At 36.6% G+C, this 21,325-nt stretch overlaps 1 protein-coding gene across 8 annotated transcripts in view; it reads left to right on the top strand.

The window, feature by feature from the left end:
- The first annotated feature begins 720 nt into the window (after nt 1-720).
- ddx51 (DEAD (Asp-Glu-Ala-Asp) box polypeptide 51) overlaps nt 721-21,325 on the top strand; it is a 46,208-nt gene continuing 25,603 nt past the window's right edge. The window contains exons 1-9 of one of the 8 annotated variants that reach the window (XM_061911133.1): nt 721-884; nt 4,540-5,156; nt 5,434-5,487; nt 9,948-10,001; nt 10,301-10,441; nt 11,414-11,554; nt 12,471-12,611; nt 14,496-14,549; nt 20,806-20,859. In XM_061911133.1, coding sequence (XP_061767117.1) covers nt 862-884; nt 4,540-5,156; nt 5,434-5,487; nt 9,948-10,001; nt 10,301-10,441; nt 11,414-11,554; nt 12,471-12,611; nt 14,496-14,549; nt 20,806-20,859 — 1,279 coding nt within the window. In that variant the 5' untranslated portion in view covers nt 721-861. The remainder of the gene's footprint in view (nt 885-4,539; nt 5,157-5,433; nt 5,488-9,947; nt 10,002-10,300; nt 10,442-11,413; nt 11,555-12,470; nt 12,612-14,495; nt 14,550-20,805; nt 20,860-21,325) is intronic. The other 7 variants (XM_061911134.1, XM_061911137.1, XM_061911138.1 and 4 more) reach the window with 7 other exon arrangements.

Here is a 21,325-nt window from a genome sequence, read left to right as displayed (position 1 = left end):
TTTTGGTTCGTTTAATAGTTAAAACAAGTTTACATTATTGCAATCAGTTGATAAAACATTGTCCTTTTTTTTTAAAATCTACTACTCTGCTAGCATGTCAGCAGACTGGGGTAGATCCTGCTGAAATCCTATGTATTGAATGAATACAGAATTGTTTTGAATCGAAAAATATCGTTTTTGAATCGAGAACTGCGTTGAATCGAAAAAATCGATATATTATGGAACTGCGACCCCAAGTATGTATATATATATATGTATATATATATACATATATATATATATATATACTGTGTGAGAACGTTTACTCCAATATCACGATATAGTCATTTTTTATATAGACAAACCAGCGATATATCGCGTGTATCGATATATCGCCCAGCCCTATATATATATATACATACATATACATTAATTACTTAGAATTTATTGTTTTTGTACTTATGTTGATTATTGTTTCTCGACTTTTTGTTTGTAAATGTTGAAATTTATAAATAAAAGTAAAAAAAAAAAAAAGGGGACAGCCTTCGCGCACCGCGATGACGTTGGCACTCTACAACTTTGCCCCGCGAATTGGAAGACGGTTGTTGAATCATGTAAAACTGTGTTTATATAGATAATAAGTAAATGGATTTTGAAAAAACTGTGATTGCTTGCAGTGTAAAATTCTGATTATCAATTATTCCCGAGCGGTGGCCGGAAAGTCACACCGGAAGTCTCACCGCACAGCGAAGAAGAAGCCCATGACGTCATCAAACTGCGTTACGGAATGTGCTTGAAACACGCGTGTAGTGAAATGTTTGTCTAATAGTGGATTATGAGTGAATAACTGACGCATTTCACGTTTTATTTGTATTGGGGGAAATGGCGTTGTTTCAGATAAAAAGGTAGGACTGACTACAAGACCTATTGTTGCTGTTTGCTCTGAAACGTTCGTAGTTTTCTTGTTCGGTTTTAAACAAACATCAATTGAATGTAAGGTTTATGTAGGTAGCGCCAGAAGTATTAATATAACACCCCGTCGACGTTATGCCAATAGTTACAGGCAACTTTAACATTTCTTTACGGTTTTGTTTCAAAACAAGCTGATGCTTTGTTAGGTTTAATTGCCTTTTACCTAACCCAGTGGTTCTCAACCTTTTTTCAGTGATGTGCCCCCTGTGAACATTTTTTTAATTCAAGTACCCCCTAATCAGAGCAAAGCATTTTTGTTTGAAAAAAAGAGATAAAGAAGTAAAGTAAGTGAATTATATTTATATAGCGCTTTTTCTCTAGTGACTCAAAGCGCTTTACATTGTGAAACCCAATATCTAAGTTACATTTAAACCTGTGTGGGTGACACTGGGAGCAGGTGGGTAAAGTGTCTTGCCCAAGGACACAACGGCGGTGACTAGGATTGCGCAAGCGGGGATCGAACCTGGAACCCTCACGTTGCTGGCACGGCCACTTTACCGACCGAGCTATACAACCCCAAAATACAGCACTATGTCATCAGTTTCTTGAACTATTTGGAAAAAAAGATATAAAAATAACTAAAAACTTGTTGAAAAATAAACAAGTGATTCAATTATAAATATAGATTTCTACACAGAAGTAATCATCAACTTAAAGTGCTCTCTTTGGGGATTGTAATAGAGATCCATCTGGATTCATCAACTTAATTCTAAACATTTCTTCACAAAAAAATAAATTTTTAACATCAATATTTATGGAACATGTCCACAAAAAATCTAGCTGTCAACACTGAATATTGCATTGTTGCATTTCTTTTCACAGTTTATGAACTCGCATTCATATTTTGTTCATTATTCAATAAATGTATTTATAAAGGATTATTGAACTGTTGCTATTTTTAAAATATTAAAAAAAAAAAATCTCACATACCCCTTGGCATACCTTCAAGTACCCCCAGGGGTACTCTTACCCCCATTTGAGAACCATTGACCTAACCAACTGTAACATTGACTGTGGAATGTCAGAGTATAATGCATGTGTGTTTCTTTTGTCTTGGTCTTTATATGGTCATTTACCAACTTGCTGAATTAGTCTCATTTAAAATTTAAGTAGTCACATCAGGGCTGGGCGATATGGCCTGTTTTTATATCTCGATATTTTGGGGCCCTATCGCGATACAATATATATATCTCTATATTTTGCCTTAGCCTTGAATGAACACTTGATACAAATAATCACAGCAGTATGATGATTCTATGTGTCTACATTAAAACATTCTTCTTCATACTGCATTAATATATACTCATTTTAAACTTTCATGCAGAGAAGGAAATTACAACCAAGTCAATTGACCAAAAGTGTATTTATTAAAGAGTTATTAAGCAGTGGCACAAACATTCATGTCATTTCCAAAACAGAAAGTGCAAGATTGTCAGAGACATTTTAAAACAAGCTATGAGTGCACTTTTGTGCATAATGTCACTAAGATGACATATCAAAACAACACTAAATTAAAGTGCACTTTTTGTACAGAACGCCACTACAATAGTTACAAATAAAGTGCACTTCTGTGCATGGTGTCACACAAGATATTTCAATAAAAGTCAAATAAAAATGATCTGCAGAATAGGAAATTAAATAGTGATTTGATTTCCTATTATGCCGTAGGCTCTTGCGGACATTATCTCCTTTTGTTGGTGACTGTTTTTTAAATACGGTGTTGATCTGAAAATGTTGCCTCGGCATTTTGATGGTGTGGGCGTGTGGCACCGAATGGAGATGTTGACATGCGGAATAAGCCCTCTTCATTCTCAAGCAGGTGACTTTTCAAATTATGCTACATATTAACAGTAGGGGTGTAACGGTACACAAAAATTTCGGTTCGGTACGTACCTCGGTTCAGAGGTCACGGTTCGGTGAATTTTTGGTACAGTAAGAAAACAACAAAATATACATTTTTTGATTATTTAACAATTTTGCTAAATCTTCCACCAAAAATATTTTTTCTTAGTGGAATATTTGATGTGAAGTAATCGGAAACTTGGATAGGTCAATGATTCATAATAACATTTATTTTGATTCAATATTATGTTTTGAGCAATGACAGTTTGAAAGAAAAAAAAACAGCTTGGTTTTATTAGTCAACGTTGCAACTTTTTCAAAATTACATTTAGCCTTTAAGCTTTTTTATTTCACTTTTGTTTATGTTTTTGTTTTTTTTAATAGTATTTTTAGAATGTGCCGTGGGCATTTAAACATTAGCTGTGGGCCGCAAAAGGCCTCCGGGGCACACTTTTGACACCCCTGCTATAGATAATAAAAAATAAAATCTGATAAATCTATGGTTAAAAAGCAGAGCCTGGCGACGTATGCACGTTTATCATAACTCTCTCGCTCTCTCTGTCTCTGCCCCGCCCTCACGAATGCTGCTGCCGTGCACCACTTTTTTTTTGTTTTTAGCCCCTTCTTAACCCTGAACGTACATTGAAAATACACACAACCCTTAACTTAAAATGCTAGACATTTGAGGCATTAAAGAAACTCCACCTGGACAACTCCGCAAATAGGACATATCCGGTGAAAAGAGGAGGTGTGATCAGTCTATCATAGATAGCCCAGTCGTTGCTAGCATGCCGTGTGTTGTTGTTTTTATTGATTGATTGAAACTTTTATTAGTAGATTGCACAGTACAGTACATATTCCGTACAATTGACCACTAAATGGTAACACCCAAATAAGTTTTTCAACTTGTTTAAGTCGGGGTACACGTAAATCAATTCATGATGCCTCGGTGTGCATTGTTTACACAACATGCGGTGCGCTACTTAATATCTCCGTGACGTTCGGTACACCTCTGAACCGAACCGAAACCCCCGTACCGAAACGGTTCATTACAAATACACGTACCGTCACACCCCTACCCTAATTAACAGTAATGCTACTTTTTGTAGACACACTTTTGCCCCACACTTAACAAATGACGGTTGTCTGTTCGACATATTCCCACTTGAAGCCAAACCACCTCCAGATGATGGACCTTTCTGCTGTTTTTCTCCGGAATTAATTCTTCCTTCATTTGTTACCAGATTCGCACCATCTTTTTCTCATATTACCACTCGCACGGCTCCGCTAGCATCACAGCTAACGTTACACAGGTTGCTACCTCTCTGCTCCGCGAGGGCGTATATGTATGTGACGTATGACGTGACAGTATGTGGCGTGTGTAAGAAGGTGCGCCTGCTTGTCTGTGAGAAGGAGAGACAGGAAAGAGCAAGAAGAGCCTGTAATGTGATGTTGCAGCTAAAAGCAACTGTGTGAGAACGTTTACTCCAATATCACGATATAGTCATTTTTTATATAGACAAACCAGCGATATATCGCGTGTATCGATATATCGCCCAGCCCTAAGTCACACACACACTAGGTGTGGTGAAATTACCCTCCGCATTTGACCCATCCCCTTGTTCCACCCCCTGGGAGGTGAGGAGAGCAGTGATCAGCTGCGCTCGGGAATCAATTCATCACTGAAATTGGTCTCAATCTTGCCCAAAAATAAGTATTAACAGTATTTCTTCATTATTCACATAGGTATCTTGGAGATGATGAGGACGGGATTACTTCAGATGAGGATGGGATTACTTCCAAGGAGGCCCGCTCCCTGAAGTTACTCGCCAAACTGAATCAGAAGGCGACAAAGAAGCAGAAGTGTTTACCAGACCAGTCACCGCAGCTTTCTGACAAAAATGAAAGGAGTGTTGATCGTCCAGAGACAAAAAAGGCAGATGACAGCAGACAAGAAACCCTCAGATCTAAAAAACGGAAATCAGATGCTGTAATGATTAAATCGGAACATGAGGATAACAAGAAAAAACAGCTTTCTGACAGAAATGAAGGGAGTGTTGATCGTCCAGAGACAAAAAAGGCAGATGGCAGCAGACAAGAAACCCTCAGATCTAAAAAACGGAAATCAGACCCTGTAATAAGTAATTCAGAACATGAGGATAACAAGAAAAAACAGCTTTCTGACAAAAATGAAGGGGGTGTTGATCGTCCAGAGACAAAAAAGGCAGATGACAACAGACAAGAAAACCTCAGATCTAAAAAACGGAAATCAGACGCTGTAATAAGTAATTCAGAATATGAGGATAAAAAGAAAAAAAAGAAGAAGATAAAAGACGGAAATGAAAAGCAGACTTTTCCATCAGGTATGTCTGATTTTCATGTGTTTCATTATTTCAATACCAAAATTTCCTTTTAAAATCTGACTTTTAGCATTTTTTTGTTCACATGTTCTTAGTGAAATAACATGTTTGAGACCTGCAATATATTGAAAATGTAAATGTCATTAACTTTTTTATTACCTTCTAACTTGAATCAAGCACAACTGTAAACTGAGTCCATATTTTATTTTAAAGTATATTATTGTTTTAATTTTTAATACATGTTCTTACTACTCTGAAATTCGGCATATGTCAAATTCAGGAAGTGCAGTTAATAGCCCTTCAGATGGAAATGATAAGCAGAAATGTCCGTCAGGTATGTTTGATTTTTATGTGTTTAGTTCTTTAAATACCAGAATTTCCTTCGAAGTCTATAGTTATTTTTTGCTTGTTTTTGTTTACATGTTCGTAGCTAAATGACATATTTGAAACATGCAATATATTGAATATATACATTTTCACAATTACCTTTGTTTTACCGCTACTTTAAACAATATCAATCAATCAATCAATCAATCAATGTTTACTTATATAGCCCTAAATCACTAGTGTCTCAAAGGGCTGCACAAACCACTACGACATCCTCGGTAGGCCCACATAAGGGCAAGGAAAACTCACTCCCAGTGGGACATCGGTGACAATAATGACCCAGTGGGACGTCGGTGACAATGATGACTATGAAAACCTTAGAGAGGAGGACAGCAATGGATGTTGAGCGGGTCTAACATGATACTGTGAAAGTTCAACATGATACTGTGAAAGTTCAATCCATAATGGATCCAACACAGTCGCGAGAGTCCAGTCCAAAGCGGATCCAACACAGCAGCGAGAGTCCCGTTCACAGCGGAGCCAGCAGGAAACCATCCCAAGCGGAGGTGGATCAGCAGCGCAGAGATGTCCCCAGCCGATACACAGGCGAGCAGTACATGGTTAGCCACCTCAGTAACGGGGACCGGACCCCCTCCACAAGGGAGAGTGGGACATAGAAGAAAAAGAAAAGAAATGGCAGATCAACTGGTCTAAAAAGGGAGTCTATTTAAAGGCTAGAGTATACAAATGAGTTTTAAGGTGAGACTTACGTAAATGCTTCTACTGAGGTGGCATCTCGAACTGTTACCGGGAGGGCATTCCAGAGTACTGGAGCCCGAACGGAAAACGCTCTATCGCCAACAGACTTTTTTTGGGCTTTGGGAATCACTAATAAGCCGGAGTCCTTTGAACGCAGATTTATTGGCGGGACATATGGTACAATACAATCGGCAAGATAGGATGGAGCTAGACCGTGTAGTATTTTATACGTAAGTAGTAAAACCTTAAAGTCACATCTTAAGTGCACAGGAAGCCAGTGCAGGTGAGCCAGTACAGGCGTAATGTGATCAAACTTTCTTGTTCTTGTCAAAAGTCTAGCAGCCGCATTTTGTACCAACTGTAATCTTTTAATGCTAGACATGGGGAGACCCGAAAATAATACGTTACAGTAGTCGAGGCGAGACGTAACAAACGCATGGATAATGATCTCAGCGTCTTTAGTGGACAAAATGGAGCGAATTTTAGCGATATTACGGAGATGAAAGAAAGCCGTTTTAGTAACGCTTTTAATGTGTGCCTCAAAGGAGAGAGTTGGGTCGAAGATAATACCCAGATTCTTTACCGTGTCGCCTTGTTTAATTGTTTGGTTGTCAAATGTTAGAGTTGTATTATTAAATAGAGTTCGGTGTCTAGCAGGACCGATAATCAGCATTTCCGTTTTTTTGGCGTTGAGTTGCAAAAAGTTAGCGGACATCCATTGTTTAATTTCATTAAGACACGCCTCCAGCTGACTACAATCCGGCGTGTTGGTCAGCTTTAGGGGCATGTAGAGTTGGGTGTCATCAGCATAACAGTGAAAGCTAACACTGTATTTGCGTATGATGTCACCTAGCGGCAGCATGTAGATGCTGAAGAGTGCAGGGCCAAGGACCGAACCCTGGGGAACTCCACACGTTACCTTAACGTAGTCCGAGGTCACATTGTCATGGGAGACGCACTGCATCCTATCAGTAAGATAAGAGTTAAACCAAGACAGGGCTAAGTCTGACATACCAATTCGTGTTTTGATACATTCTAATAAAATATTATGATCGACAGTATCGAAAGCAGCGCTAAGATCGAGGAGCAGCAACATAGATGACGCATCAGAATCCATCGTTAGCAATAGATCATTAGTCATTTTTGCGAGGGCTGTCTCCGTGGAGTGATTTGCCCTGAAACCGGATTGAAAGGTTTCACATAGATTGTTAGACGCTAAGTGTTCATTTAACTGCTCCGCAACAATTTTTTCGAGGATTTTTGAAATAAAGGGAAGGTGAGACACCGGTCGGTAGTTTACCATGAGGTCAGGATCGAGGTTAGGTCTTTTAAGAAGAGGATGAATAACCGCTTTTTTGAATGCTAGGGGAACAGTGCCCGAGGAAAGTGATAAGTTTATAATATTTAGCACTGATGGACCTAATAATACAAAGAGCTCCTTGATCAGTTTCCCAGGAAGAGGGTCAAGTAAACATGTTGTTTGTTTTATTCCATTTACACGTAACAATTCCTCTAATGTTATTTCCTCAAAACGAGAGAAACTATTTTGGAGGGCAGTATCCGCCGTATATACCATCGTATCAGTGTTAATAGAACCCTTTTGTAGCTGGGACGCATTGTCTTTAATCTCCTTTCTAATGACTTCAATTTTCTTACTAAAGAATTGCATAAAATCATCAGCTGAGTGGGTGGAGCTATTGGAAGGGGTCCCTTGTTGGGTTAGCGATGCTACCGTACTAAACAAAAATTTGGGATCGTTTTTATTACGGTGGATGAGATTTGAGTAATATTTAGCTTTAGCTAAGGTAAGCATGCGTTTATAAGTTATTAAACCATCACTCCATGCTTGATGGTGCACCTCAAGTTTAGCCGTGCGCCATTTGCGTTCCAGCTTTCTACATAATAATTTCTGAGCTCTAGTTTCTTCTGTAAACCACGGAGTGCGCTTTTCTGGAGCCTTTTTTTAACTTTAGCGGTGCTATGTTATCAATGGTTTCGCGCAGGGCGTCGTTAAAGTTGTTAGTCAGGTTATCAATAGAGCCCACATATTTTGGGAATGGTGCCATTACCGAGGGCAGTAGGTCAGCAAGGGTTGTCGTTGTGGCAGCATTAATGTTGCGGCTGCTATAGCAGTTATTATTATTATTAGCTTGCCGAACATGCGTCTGAACCTCGAATTTTATAAGGTAATGATCGGACAATACTTTAGTATACGGGAGTATCGTAACTTTGGAAACTGTGATACCCCTGACAAGCACTAGGTCTATCGTATTACCGTTGCGATGCGTGGGTTCATTTATTATTTGTGTGAGACCTCAGCTATCAATTATAGTCTGGAGCGCTACGCAAGGTGGGTCCGATGGGGCATTCATATGGATATTAAAGTCCCCCATTATGATTATATTATCGGCGTGTGTCACTAGATCAGCAACGAACTCTGAGAAGTCATTGATAAAGTCCGAATAGGGCCCTGGGGGGCGGTAGATAACAGCCAGGTGTAGAGGCAGCGGTGTGACAGACCTCATAGTAAGCACCTCAAACGATTTATATTTATTATTTATGTTAGGACTAAGGTTAAAGTTTTCGTTGTATATTAGTGCGACCTCCCCACCCCTTTTAAGCGGATGGGCAATATGCGCATGTGTAAAGTTAGGAGGACATGCCTCATTTAGCGCAAAAAAGTCGTTTGGTTTAAGCCAGGTTTCGCTGAGACCGATGACGTTAAGATTGTTGTCTCTGATAATATCATTAACCAACAACGTTTTGGGAGACAATGATCTTATGTTTAAAAAACCTATATTATAGGTAGTGGGCTGTTTTAGGGAATTTTTGATCCAATTATCCGTAGTAGCAATATTAATAATGTTGTGTTTATTATGCCCAGTGCATTTAGTATAATTACGACCATATCTAGGAATTGATACGACGGGAATTTTCCGATTGTTTGATTGTTGCTTTGATAAACTGCACGCATCATGGTTAGCCACCTCAGTAACGGGGATTTTCCGATTGTTTGTTTGTTGCTTTGATAAACTGCACGCATCATAGTTAGCCACCTAGGTAGAACACATGTCCAACTCTGAAACACTCAAAGCAGAAAAAACTTGTGCTAATTTAACTGACTCCTTAACTTGTTCTAATTTAACTGACTCCTTACCCAGACCATTAGTCTCACATCTTCCATTTAAATCCGGCTGCAGGATGGAGGGAAGTGGTGTTCTGTGGGTATTAGCCTTCTGCTTGGTTTTTAGCCCCGCTCGGCATCCGCGTTTCCGATCACACCGCTGGCGTCTGCTCCGTAGATGGCCCCCGCTGCTACTATACTCCCCTGCTTCACAGGCCGCTGGATGTAGCCGCCGAATTATTCCCATGCTAGTTAGCAAGTCTAGCACGCATGCGTCTATCAGTCCAAAACGGCCCGATTTGTCCACATCCAGAAGTGTCTGGCGGTCGTACGGGATCACGGAGTGACCACGATGTGAGCCAGCCATAAAGTTTGTAGAATTGTCCGGTATTTCTGCCAAATGTTCCATCTTTAGCAGGAGCTCCGCGAGGTCGCAGCCTGTTGTCATTAACTTTTTTTAACCTTCTAAATTGAATTAAGCCCAGCTGTAAACTGAGTCCATATTATTGTTAATTGTATTATGGTTTTAATTTGAATACATATAGTCTTACTATTTTATGATATTATATATATGTTATTTTCAGGAAGTGCAGTTAATAGCCCTTCGGATAGAAATGAAAAGAAGAATTATAAGTCAGGTATGTTTGACTTGTATGTGTTTCATTCTTTGAAATACCAGAATCAATAGTTATTTTTTGCTTGTTTTTGTGTACACGTTTGTCGTGAAATAATATAAATATATTGAAAATATACCTTTTTCCACAATTACATTTGTTTTACTTAAAACAATTTCTGTTGTCATTAACTTTTTTTTAACATTCTTAGTTGAGTTTAGCCCAGCTGTAAACAGAGTGCACATTATTGCTAATTGTATTTTTGTTTTAATCTTAACACGTGTTCTTACTACTCTATGACATTCTGCATATGTAATTTTCAGGAAGAGCAGTTAAAAGCCCTTCAGATGCTTCTGTCACTGTAAAAGAGGCAAAAGATGAAAGGACAGAATATCGAATCCAAAAGGAGGACAAAAAGAAAACCTCAGTTCCAACTGCAAAAAAAAAGCAGAATTGTCCGTCAAGTATGTACTGATTTTTATGTGTTTCATTATTTAAATACCAGAATTTCCTTCGAAGTCGATAATGTGTGAATTAAATTTTCATGTTGACATCTTTATAGCTGTGACTCAACAAGCTCTAAATTTAAATTTTTGCTTAATTTATTGATTCATTTTTCTTTTTAATGTCAACAAAAAAGTTTTTCGGTATTTGTTTTCTCCTCTTTTATTCATTCAATATCCTCTATCAATATTGTTTGTGTTTATTAGACTATGTTTACACGACATAGGGGTTCCCCCAGCTTGAAATCTGCATGGCTACGGAGGTGGTCAATGAGGTGTCATCATTTCATTTGTTATTATATATTGATGCTAAAAATATTTTACATACATTTACAAACAAGTGTGTTGTTAGTAATTAATATTGACATATTTTTGTTGTATTGATTTGCTCTTTTTTTATTATATTTATTGTACAATGTAACAGGCTGTATACCAGTGGCGTCTGCTGCTGAGAAGCTATTTTTGAGCTACTCTTTAAACATGAATACAGTATTAAATGAAATATATAAACATGCTATCTTTTACAAAAAAAAATACTTAAAAATGTATATGTCCTTATCAACAGGACCAACTGAATGAAAGTTCAAAAATGCTTTGGCATTGTTTTATATTTTTTGATTTCTGATTAGTTCATTTTGCTTCAAATTAAAAAAAAAAGGGATTTAACCCAAACAGGTCATCCGGTCATCATGCAGAAGCCTAATGACCCCTTTTCGATCACTCTTAATCAATCATTTGTTCAACGTCCGTGGGCAGGACAAAGTACTGGGTTTACTTTAAACAATTTTTGCTGTCATTAATTTTTTTTTTTAACCTCTAAATTTAATTTAGCCTAGCTGTAAACTGATTCCATATTATTGTTAATTGTATTATTGTTTTAATCTTAACACATGTTCTTACCACTCTATGACATTCTGCGTATGTAATTTTCAGGAAGAGCAGTTAAAAGCCATTCAGATGCTCCTGTCACTGTAAAAAAGACAGAAGATGAAAGGACAGAATATCAATTCCAAAAAGAGGACAAAAAGAAGACTTCTGTTCCATCTGGAGATGAAAAGCAGAATTGTCTGTCAGGTATATTTTGATTTTTATGTGTGTCATTCTTTAAATACCAGAATTTCCTTTGAAGTCTATAATGTGTGAACTAAATTTTTATGTTGACATATCTTTATAGCTGTGACATAACCAACTCAAAATTTTTATTTTTGCGTAATTTATTGATCCATTTTTCTTTTTACTGTCATTTTAAATTGTTTTTCTGTATTTGTTTTCTCCTCTTTTATCCATTCAATATCCTCTATCAATATGGTTTGTGTTTTTTGCACAGGATTTCCCCCAGCTTTAAATCTGCATGGCTAAGGGTGTGGTCAATGAGGCGTCAGCATTCCATTTGTTATTATATATTAATGCTAAAAATAATTTACATACATTTACAAGCTTTGCTCTATTTTTATTGTTGTTATTGTACAATGTAACAGGCCGTATACCAGTGGCAGCTGCTGGTCTTCTGCTGGGAAGCTATTTTTTAACTACTCTTCAAACATGAGTACAGTCTTCAATATATAAACATGCTATCTTTTACAAAAAAAAAATACTTAAAAATGTATATGTCCTTATCAACAGGACCAACTGAATGAAAGTTCAAAAATGCTTTGGCATTGTTTTATATTTTTTGATTTCTGATTAGTTCATTTTGCTTCAAATAAAAAAAAAAGGGATTTAACCCAAACAGGTCATCCGGTCATCATGCAGAAGCCTAATGACCCCTTTTCGATCACTCTTAATCAATCATTTGTTCAACGTCCGTGGGCAGGACAAAGTACTGGGTTTACTTTAAACAATTTTTGCTGTCATTAATTATTTTTTTTAACCTCTAAATTTAATTTAGCCTAGCTGTAAACTGATTCCATATTATTGTTAATTGTATTATTGTTTTAATCTTAACACATGTTCTTACCACTCTATGACATTCTGCGTATGTAATTTTCAGGAAGAGCAGTTAAAAGCCATTCAGATGCTCCTGTCACTGTAAAAAAGACAGAAGATGAAAGGACAGAATATCAATTCCAAAAAGAGGACAAAAAGAAGACTTCTGTTCCATCTGGAGATGAAAAGCAGAATTGTCTGTCAGGTATATTTTGATTTTTATGTGTGTCATTCTTTAAATACCAGAATTTCCTTTGAAGTCTATAATGTGTGAACTAAATTTTTATGTTGACATATCTTTATAGCTGTGACATAACCAACTCTAAATTTTTATTTTTGCGTAATTTATTGATCCATTTTTCTTTTTACTGTCATTTTAAATTGTTTTTCTGTATTTGTTTTCTCCTCTTTTATCCATTCAATATCCTCTATCAATATGGTTTGTGTTTTTTGCACAGGATTTCCCCCAGCTTTAAATCTGCATGGCTAAGGGTGTGGTCAATGAGGCGTCAGCATTCCATTTGTTATTATATATTAATGCTAAAAATAATTTACATACATTTACAAGCTTTGCTCTATTTTTATTATTGTTATTGTACAATGTAACAGGCCGTATACCAGTGGCAGCTGCTGGTCTTCTGCTGGGAAACTATTTTTTAACTACTCTTCAAACACGAGTACAGTCTTCAATATATAAACATGCTAGCCTTTACAAAAAAAAAACTTAACTTAAAAAATTATAAATATCTCTATCAACAGGAACAACTGAATGAAAGTTGTAAAATGATTTGGCAGTATTTTAGATTTCTGGATTTCTGATTCGTTCATTTTACTGTAAATGAAAAGGGGATTCAACCCAAACAGGTCATCCGGTCATCATGCAGAAGCCCAATGACCACTTTTCGATCACTCTTACTCATTCGCTCACCGTCCGTGGGCAGGACAAAGTCAAGTATTTATCCAATGATTGTATAGTTTGGCCGCAGCAGTGGGATGCTACAACATCAATGAAAAAAAGTTGTGCCAACTGTCACCAAAGTAGCTGATTCTGAACAAAAGTTAAGCATTTTAACATATTTAGCCAATGAAATGCAAACACGAAAGAAAATATTTGACCATTTTTTTTATATTTTGGGGGAAGCTGAACTTGCAATCTTTAACAATCGCAACGGCTGTATACCTGGCACCACATGTTAGAATAAGGGTCGGCAACCCAAAAAGTACTAAAAAAATTGGTCTGGAGTCGTAAAAAAATAAAAGCCCTTTAGAAGTGTTATAATGAAGGCATCACAATGTAAGTGTCTATAATAGCCTACTAAATTACTAGGTGTCGCAAGCTGACGCAAATCTTAGTTGACAGAAATGTTGAAAGGTAATATTTATTCGACACATTTTTACAACCTTGGAAAATGTTATCAAAACAGAGGCTACTCAGATGATGAGATAACTTCGGAACTTAGTTTGCTGTGATCTATAACGGCACACAATACGTTATTTTTCTGAAATATACCGGTATAACCGGTAATATAAGTATAATCCTTAAGTCCTTGGACATGCATTCAAAAGCATTAAATTAGATTTGCTAAAACTTGCAAAAACCCTGTTGGAGACTATACTTGTATTTAGAAAGTAGCTGAAAATGAGCTTCCCCAACATGAAAGACCAGCAGTCCACACTGTTGATTATATCCATTTCATATGATATGTACAGTATTAAGTCAAGACATAGCCCGTTTGTACTTTTCTTCTTTCCACTTTCTTTCTATATTATGCACCCGATGGCTTCAGCTTTCTTTTTTTCCATGTTCCGTTGACCCAATTATCATTCCTTGAAAATCAAATTTTTTGCTTGATTTTTGTTCACATGTTCTTAGTGAAATAACATGTTTGAGACCTGCAGTATATTAAATATATACATTTTGACTATTACATTGGTTTTACTTAAAACACTTTCTGTTGTCATTAACTTATTTTACCTTCTAACTTGAATTTAGCCCAGCTGTAAACTGGGTCCATATTATTGTTAATTGTATTGTTTTATTTTAATACTTGTTCTTACTACTCTGACATTCTGCATATGTAATTTTCAGGAAGCCCAGTTGATAGCCCTTCAGATAGAAATCAAAAGCAGAATTGTCCGTCAGGTATGTTTGATTTGTTTGTGTTTTATTTTTTAAACAACAGAATTTCCTTCGAAATCGATAGTGTGAACTTGTTGACATATCTTTCTAGCTGTAAACTTAACTCGCTCAAAATTTTAATTTTTGCTTATTTCATTGATCTTTTTCTTTTCAATGTCATTTTAAATAGTTTTTATTTTTTAGTTTTCTCCTGATTTATTTATATAATATTGTCTATCAATATGGTTTGTGTTTATTAAACTATGTTTACACGGCACAGGGTTTCCCCCAGCTTGAAATTTACATTTGGTGGCAGAGTGGGTGCAGTAATGGACTTGGTCAATATGACATCATCATATAATTTGCATAATTCTGATGAAGCATAAATAATAATGATAAAAAAGAATTTACATACATTTACAAACAAGTGTGTTGTTCGGAATTAGTATTATTAACATTAACATACCGTATTTATGTTGTCTCGTTTTGTTCTATTTTTTTTATAGTTGTTATTGTACAATCTGACAGGAACAAGCGGTGGGAAATAGATGGATGGTAACACAGCCTGTACACCATTGGCAGCTGCTGGTCTTTCAAATAGGGGAAGCTATTTTTCGGCTTTTCTTTAAACATGAGTACAGTCTTCAATAACAGATAAAAGATATAAACATGCTAGCTTTTAAAAAGAAAACTTTTCTTAAAAAAATGATAAATATCTTTATTTTAATAGGAACAACGAAATGAAAGTTGAAAAATGCTTTGGCAGTGTTTTAGATTTCAAGAATGCTGATTCTTTCTTTTTGCTGTCAGTCAAAAAGGAATTAAACCCAGATAGGTCATCCAATAATCATGCAAAAGCCCGGTGACCCCCTTTCGATCACTGTTATTCATTTGCTCACCGTTCGTGGGCGGGGCAAAGTCGAATATTTTTCCAATGATTGTATAGTTTGGCCATAGCACTGTGACGCTACAACATCAATGAAAAAAGTTGCGGCAACTGTCTCCAAAGTAGGTGATAGTATACAAAAGTTAAAAGCATTTTAATAACGCATCCAGACAATGAATTGCTAACACTAAAGAACATTTTTGACCACTTTTTTTTATATTTTGTGGGAAGCTGAACTTCCCTTGCAATCTTTAGCAATCGCCACTGCTGTATATCTGGCACCACATGTTAGAACAGGGGTCGGCAAGCCAAAATGTTAAAAGAGCCGCAAAAAATTAAAAGCCTTATATAAATGTTTTAATGAAGGCAACAAATCTTCGCTGTCAGAAATGTTGAAATGTAATATTTACTCTACACATTTTTACAACCTTGGAAATCATTAGTACAACAGAGGCTTCTCAGGAGGTGAGATAACTTATGGAAATTACTGGCTTAGACCGGCCAAAGGTGATGTGTGTGTCCAAGTAAAAGGAATAGTTCCGGTTTTAATGGATTTATTCCAATCTTTGCAAGCTGGGTAACGTTTGCTCTGGTCTGTAACGGCACACAATCATAAATGCAGCCAATTTTACATACAGATATGTCATGAGACACGCAAATAAAAATTAAATACACTGAGGACACCAGTTGAGGAAATTAAATGAGCTCAAATATACAGTACCTACTGATTTAATGATGCAATATAGATAGATAGATAGATAGTACTTTATTTATTCCGTCAGGAGAGTTCCTTCAGGAAAATTACAATTTTCAGCACAATCCCATTCAAGATCAGACAAACATTACAGGGAGACAGAACAGGATCGCTGACGGGTCTGCCGGCTTCCAGCGCCCCTTACAAAAAAGATGACATACAGTTAAACAAGGGGGGTGGGGGAAGAAAAAAATAGAAGATTAAAATAAAATTAAAAAATCGGTCTTAGCCTAGGCCCTGGAGTGGGGGTGCAGACTGAGGCCAAGGGAAAAAAAAAAAAAAACAACTCATAGCCATAGTACACATCCCTCTTCCATGTGTGTAAGAGGCAAACATCAAAGAACACAGAGGACATTAAAGATATGTGTATGTCTTATATATACACATATATAATATGTGTATACAGCTAGCCTAAATAGCATGTTAGCATCGATTGGCTTGCAGTCATGAACAAATATGCCTGATTGGCACTCCACACAAGTCAATAACATCAACAAAGCTTACCTTTGTGCATTCACGCACAGCATTAAAAGTTTGGGGGACAAATTGAGACAAAGAATGAGTGGCATAAAACGCGTCTTTCTGTGGCAGCGTCGGAGAAAGAAAAATAACTACGGTCAGTTCAAGGACCACCAAAATTAGGCCAAAACAGCGCTTGCCAAATACTTTCATTAGTGAAGCATGTTTGATATAACCTGTGGGACTTTTAACAAGGTTTTTCTCATGTTTTTCTTCCTTCAAAAGCCATATTAAAGCAAAAAATATTTTCCCCTTCAACCATTTCCATACATTTTTGAAAAAGCTCCAAGAGTTCACTAGGGCGACACTAAAGAACCTCTTGTGGCGTTAGTACCGCGGGTTGCCGACCACCGTGTTAGAACAATGCCGCGGGTAAGAGAAGTTGGCAAGGGCTGTGCGTGTCCCGCCGCCCAAGCCACCAGCCGCTGAGCGGGCAGAGCCTCGTCCTACCGCTAAGGCTGCAGACACTGGAGCGCGCCTTGCTTAAAGTTGACCAAGGTTTTTCATTGGCCACAATTTTGCATCACTAGTCAATAGTGAATAGATAATATAGGCTATATATACATTCATACGATATATTGCTTTAATTTGTTTCCACGTTAAAAAAATCCAAATTATTAAGGTGTGGTTGCTTCAATTTTGCCGGGCGCCACGCCACAATCAGATACATATAAGGCAAGCCCTGCACTGCTGGCCAAAGTGGATCAAATCAGATTTTTGCTAGCTAACTGTTTAGTTTACAAGAAAATGGGATCTTATCAGACTCAAGTATAAACACACACTGGCCCCCATATGGCCTCAACGTCACTTGCATGCGCAGTTTGATAAGGTGAAATCAAAGGACAAATGCATGAGGAAGTCGCTACAACACGAGGAAACATGGACAACACAGGTCTAATAGGAAAATATCAGATCTGAAGCACTTTAGAGCATTTAGACCAGGGGTCACCAATCTTTTTGAAACCAAGAGCTACTTCTTTGGTACTGATTAATGCAAAGGGCTACCAGTTTGACACACACTTAAATACATTGCCAGAAATAGCCAATTTGCTGAATTTACCTTTAATAAATAAATCTATATATATAAAAAAGTGGGTATTTCTGTCTGTCATTCCGTCGTACATTTTATTTCCTTTTACAGAAGGTTTTTTTGTAGAGAATAAATGATGAAAAAAACACTTAATTGAACGGTTTAAAAGAGGATAAAACACAAAAAAATGCAAATTACATTTTGAAACATGTTTTATCTTAAATTTCGACTCTTTAAAATTCAAAATTCAACTGAAAAAAATGAGGAGAAAAACTAGCTAATTCGAATCTTTTTGAAAAAATTAAAAAAATTATTTATGGAACATCATGAGTAATTTTTCCTGATTAAGATTATTTTTAGAATTTTGATGACATGTTTTAAACCGGTTAAAATCCAATCTGCACTTTGTTAGAATATATAACAAATTGGACCAAGCTATATTTCTAACAAAGACAAATCATTATTTCTTCTAGATTTTCCAGAACAAAATTTTTAAAATACATTCATAAGGCTTTGAAATAAGATCTAAATTTTCATTCTACAGATTTTCTAGATATGCCAGAATAATTTTTTTGAATTTTAATCATAAGTTTGAAGAAATATTTCACAAATATTCTTCGTCGAAAAAACAGAAGCTAAAATGAAGAATTAAATTAAAACGTATTTATTATTCTTTACAATAATAAAAAAAAATATTACTTGAACATTGATTTAAATTGTCAGGAAAGAAGAGTAAGGAATTCCATTGCTTTCCTCCTCTCTAAGGTTCTCATAGTCATCATTGTCACCGACGTCCCACTGGGTCATTATTGTCACCGATGTCCCACTGGGTGTGAGTTTTCCTTGCCCTTATGTGGGCCTACCGAGGATGTCGTGGTGGTCTGTGCAGCCCTTTGAGACACTAGTGATTTAGGGCTATATAAGTAAACATTGATTGATTGATTGATTGATTAAAAGGTATATGTGTTTAAAAATCCTAAAATCATTTGTTAAGGTTGTATTTTTTCTCAAAAATTGTCTTTCTGAAAGTTATAAGAAGCCAAGTAAAAAAATAAATGAATTTATTCAAACAAGTAAAGACCAAGTCTTTAAAGGGGAACATTATCACTAGACCTATGTAAGCGTCAATATATACCTTGATGGTGCAGAAAAAGACCATATATTTTTTTAACCGATTTCCGAACTCTAAATGGTTGAATTTTGGCGAATTAAACGCCTTTCTGTTTATCGCTCTTTTTGCGATGACGTCAGAACGTGACGTCGCCGAGGTAATACAGCCGCCATTTTCATTTTCAACACATTGTAAACACCGGGTCTCAGCTCTGTTATTTTCCGTTTTTTCGACTATTTTTTGGAACTTTGGAGACATCATGCCTCACGGGTGTGTTGTCGGAGGGTGTAACAACGCTAACAGGGAGGGATTCAAGTTGCACCACTGGCCCAAAGATGCGAAAGTTTCTGCCGCCAGACCCCCATTGAATGTGCCAGAGTGTCTCCACATTTTACTGGCGATGACAGACATGGCATAGAGATGTATGGATAACTTGCAGATGCATTTGCAACGATAAAGTCAACAAAATCACAAAGGTGAGTTTTGTTGATGTTGACTTATGTGCTAATCAGACATATTTGGTCGCAGCGTGACTGCCAGCTAATCAATGGTAACATGCTACGCTAATCGACGCTATCATGCTATTTACGGGCGGTGCTAAAGCAGACATGGCACAGAGATGTATGGATAACCTGCAGATGCATTTGCGACGATAAAGTCAATGAAATCACAAAGGTGAGTTTTGTTGATGTTGACTGCCAGCTAATCGGACCAATGTGGCCCTTAAGCCAAAAAGTTTGCCAACCCCTGTGGTCTATTGACTTTAATGGGTAATGTGGAAACAGAGTGGGTCGACAACCATTGATAAATTCTCAGCTTTTTCCCTCCTTTTGGACGCTAATTGTTTTGGACAGATTTTGCAAGTTTCATTACATTATTCCAGGCTCATATGGAGAATTTTGCAAGCCTTTGTAAAATTGAGCATCTTTATATATTTTAGCTGTTATTGGACAAGTTTTCCGCGGGTCATTAAAAAGCATTACTTAATTAAGTGCTTTTTGATAAAAGTAATGCATTAAATGGCACTAAAAATAATTAAAGGGGCCCCTAATATGCAAAACCCCATTTTCTCACCTATTTGGCACCTTTCTATGTATATTTGGGATCTGCATAAGTCTCAAATTTGAATTCAAACCGTCGAGGCTAGGGCAGATATTTATTAAAGAATCTTGCATTCCTTTACACATCCTCCAAATGAGCCGTTTGGAATTTTCCCCGAGTTAGGGCTGCGCAGTATACACAGTATGACTGCAGAAACGGTCTAAATTTGGCCACGGTACAGATTTGTGCTCTACCGTCTGACGTCATCGCACCTGGCGCTATGTGAAATTGGCGGCAAGCTTTGGGGGGAAGAAGGGGCTGATCAGAAAAAAAACATGCTACATCCGTAATTTGTACATGGTTCGGCTTTAAAAAGTCAGATGTTGACTAGAAAAAATTCATTAAAATTAATTTATACAATCCTAGGACTGGACAAATAGTGGTATTGGTTTATGGTTCGAGTGTATTTCGAACATGCACATAATTACAACATGATAGCATATCTTCAGGTATCACCTGTAATATTGGTGTACACCCCAGCCCTAGGACACGGGCAATACGTTTGTTTTAGGTTGCATTAAAAAGCATTACATTACATTTGCTGAACCCTGCAAAAACTCTGTTGAAGAATTTACCTGTGTTTAGTGAGTAGCTCAAAATGAGCTAAACCAACTGATATTGGCTCATATTTTCGCTTGTTTTGTTCACATGTTCGTAGTGATATAACGTGTTTGAGACCTGCAATATATTGAATGTTTACATTTTCACAACTACATTGGTTTTACTTTAAACAATTTCTGTTGTCCTGAACTTGCTTTACCTTGTAACGTGAATTTAGCTCAACGGTAAACCGGGTCCAAATTTTTGTTAATTGTGTTATTGTTTTATTTTAATACATGTTCTTACTACTCTATCATGTTGTACGTATGTCATTTTCAGGAAGTGCAGTTAATAGCCCTTCAGATGGTAATGAAAAGGAGAATTGTCCGTCAGGTATGTTTTGATTTTTATGTGTTTCATTCTTTAAATACCAGAATTTCCTTCGTAATCGATAATGGGTTAATTTAATTTTCATGCTGACATATCTTTCTAGCTGTTACTTAACCAGCTCTAAATTTTAATTTTTCCTTACGTTGATCACATTTTCTTTCCAATGTCATTTTAAATAGTTTAATTGTTTTCTCCTCATTTATCTGTTCAAATTCCATGGTTTGTGTTTTTTCGACTATGTTTACACTGCACAGGGATTCACCCTACTTGAAATCTATGTGAGGCGTGGTTAATGTGACTTAATCATATAATTTGCATAATTGTTGATGATGCATAAATATTAATACTATAAATATTTTATATGCATTTAAAAACAAGTTTGTGTTAATACTAATTAGTATTAACATTTGGTTGTCGTTTTGCTTTATTTTTATGATTTTTACTATTGTACGATGTAACACAGGCTGTA

The sequence above is a fragment of the Nerophis ophidion genome, linkage group LG09 (assembly GCF_033978795.1).
Source record: "Nerophis ophidion isolate RoL-2023_Sa linkage group LG09, RoL_Noph_v1.0, whole genome shotgun sequence".
NCBI lineage: Eukaryota > Metazoa > Chordata > Actinopteri > Syngnathiformes > Syngnathidae > Nerophis > Nerophis ophidion.
Note: the sequence above shows the minus strand (reverse complement) of the source record. Positions and strands in the feature narration are given on the sequence as shown.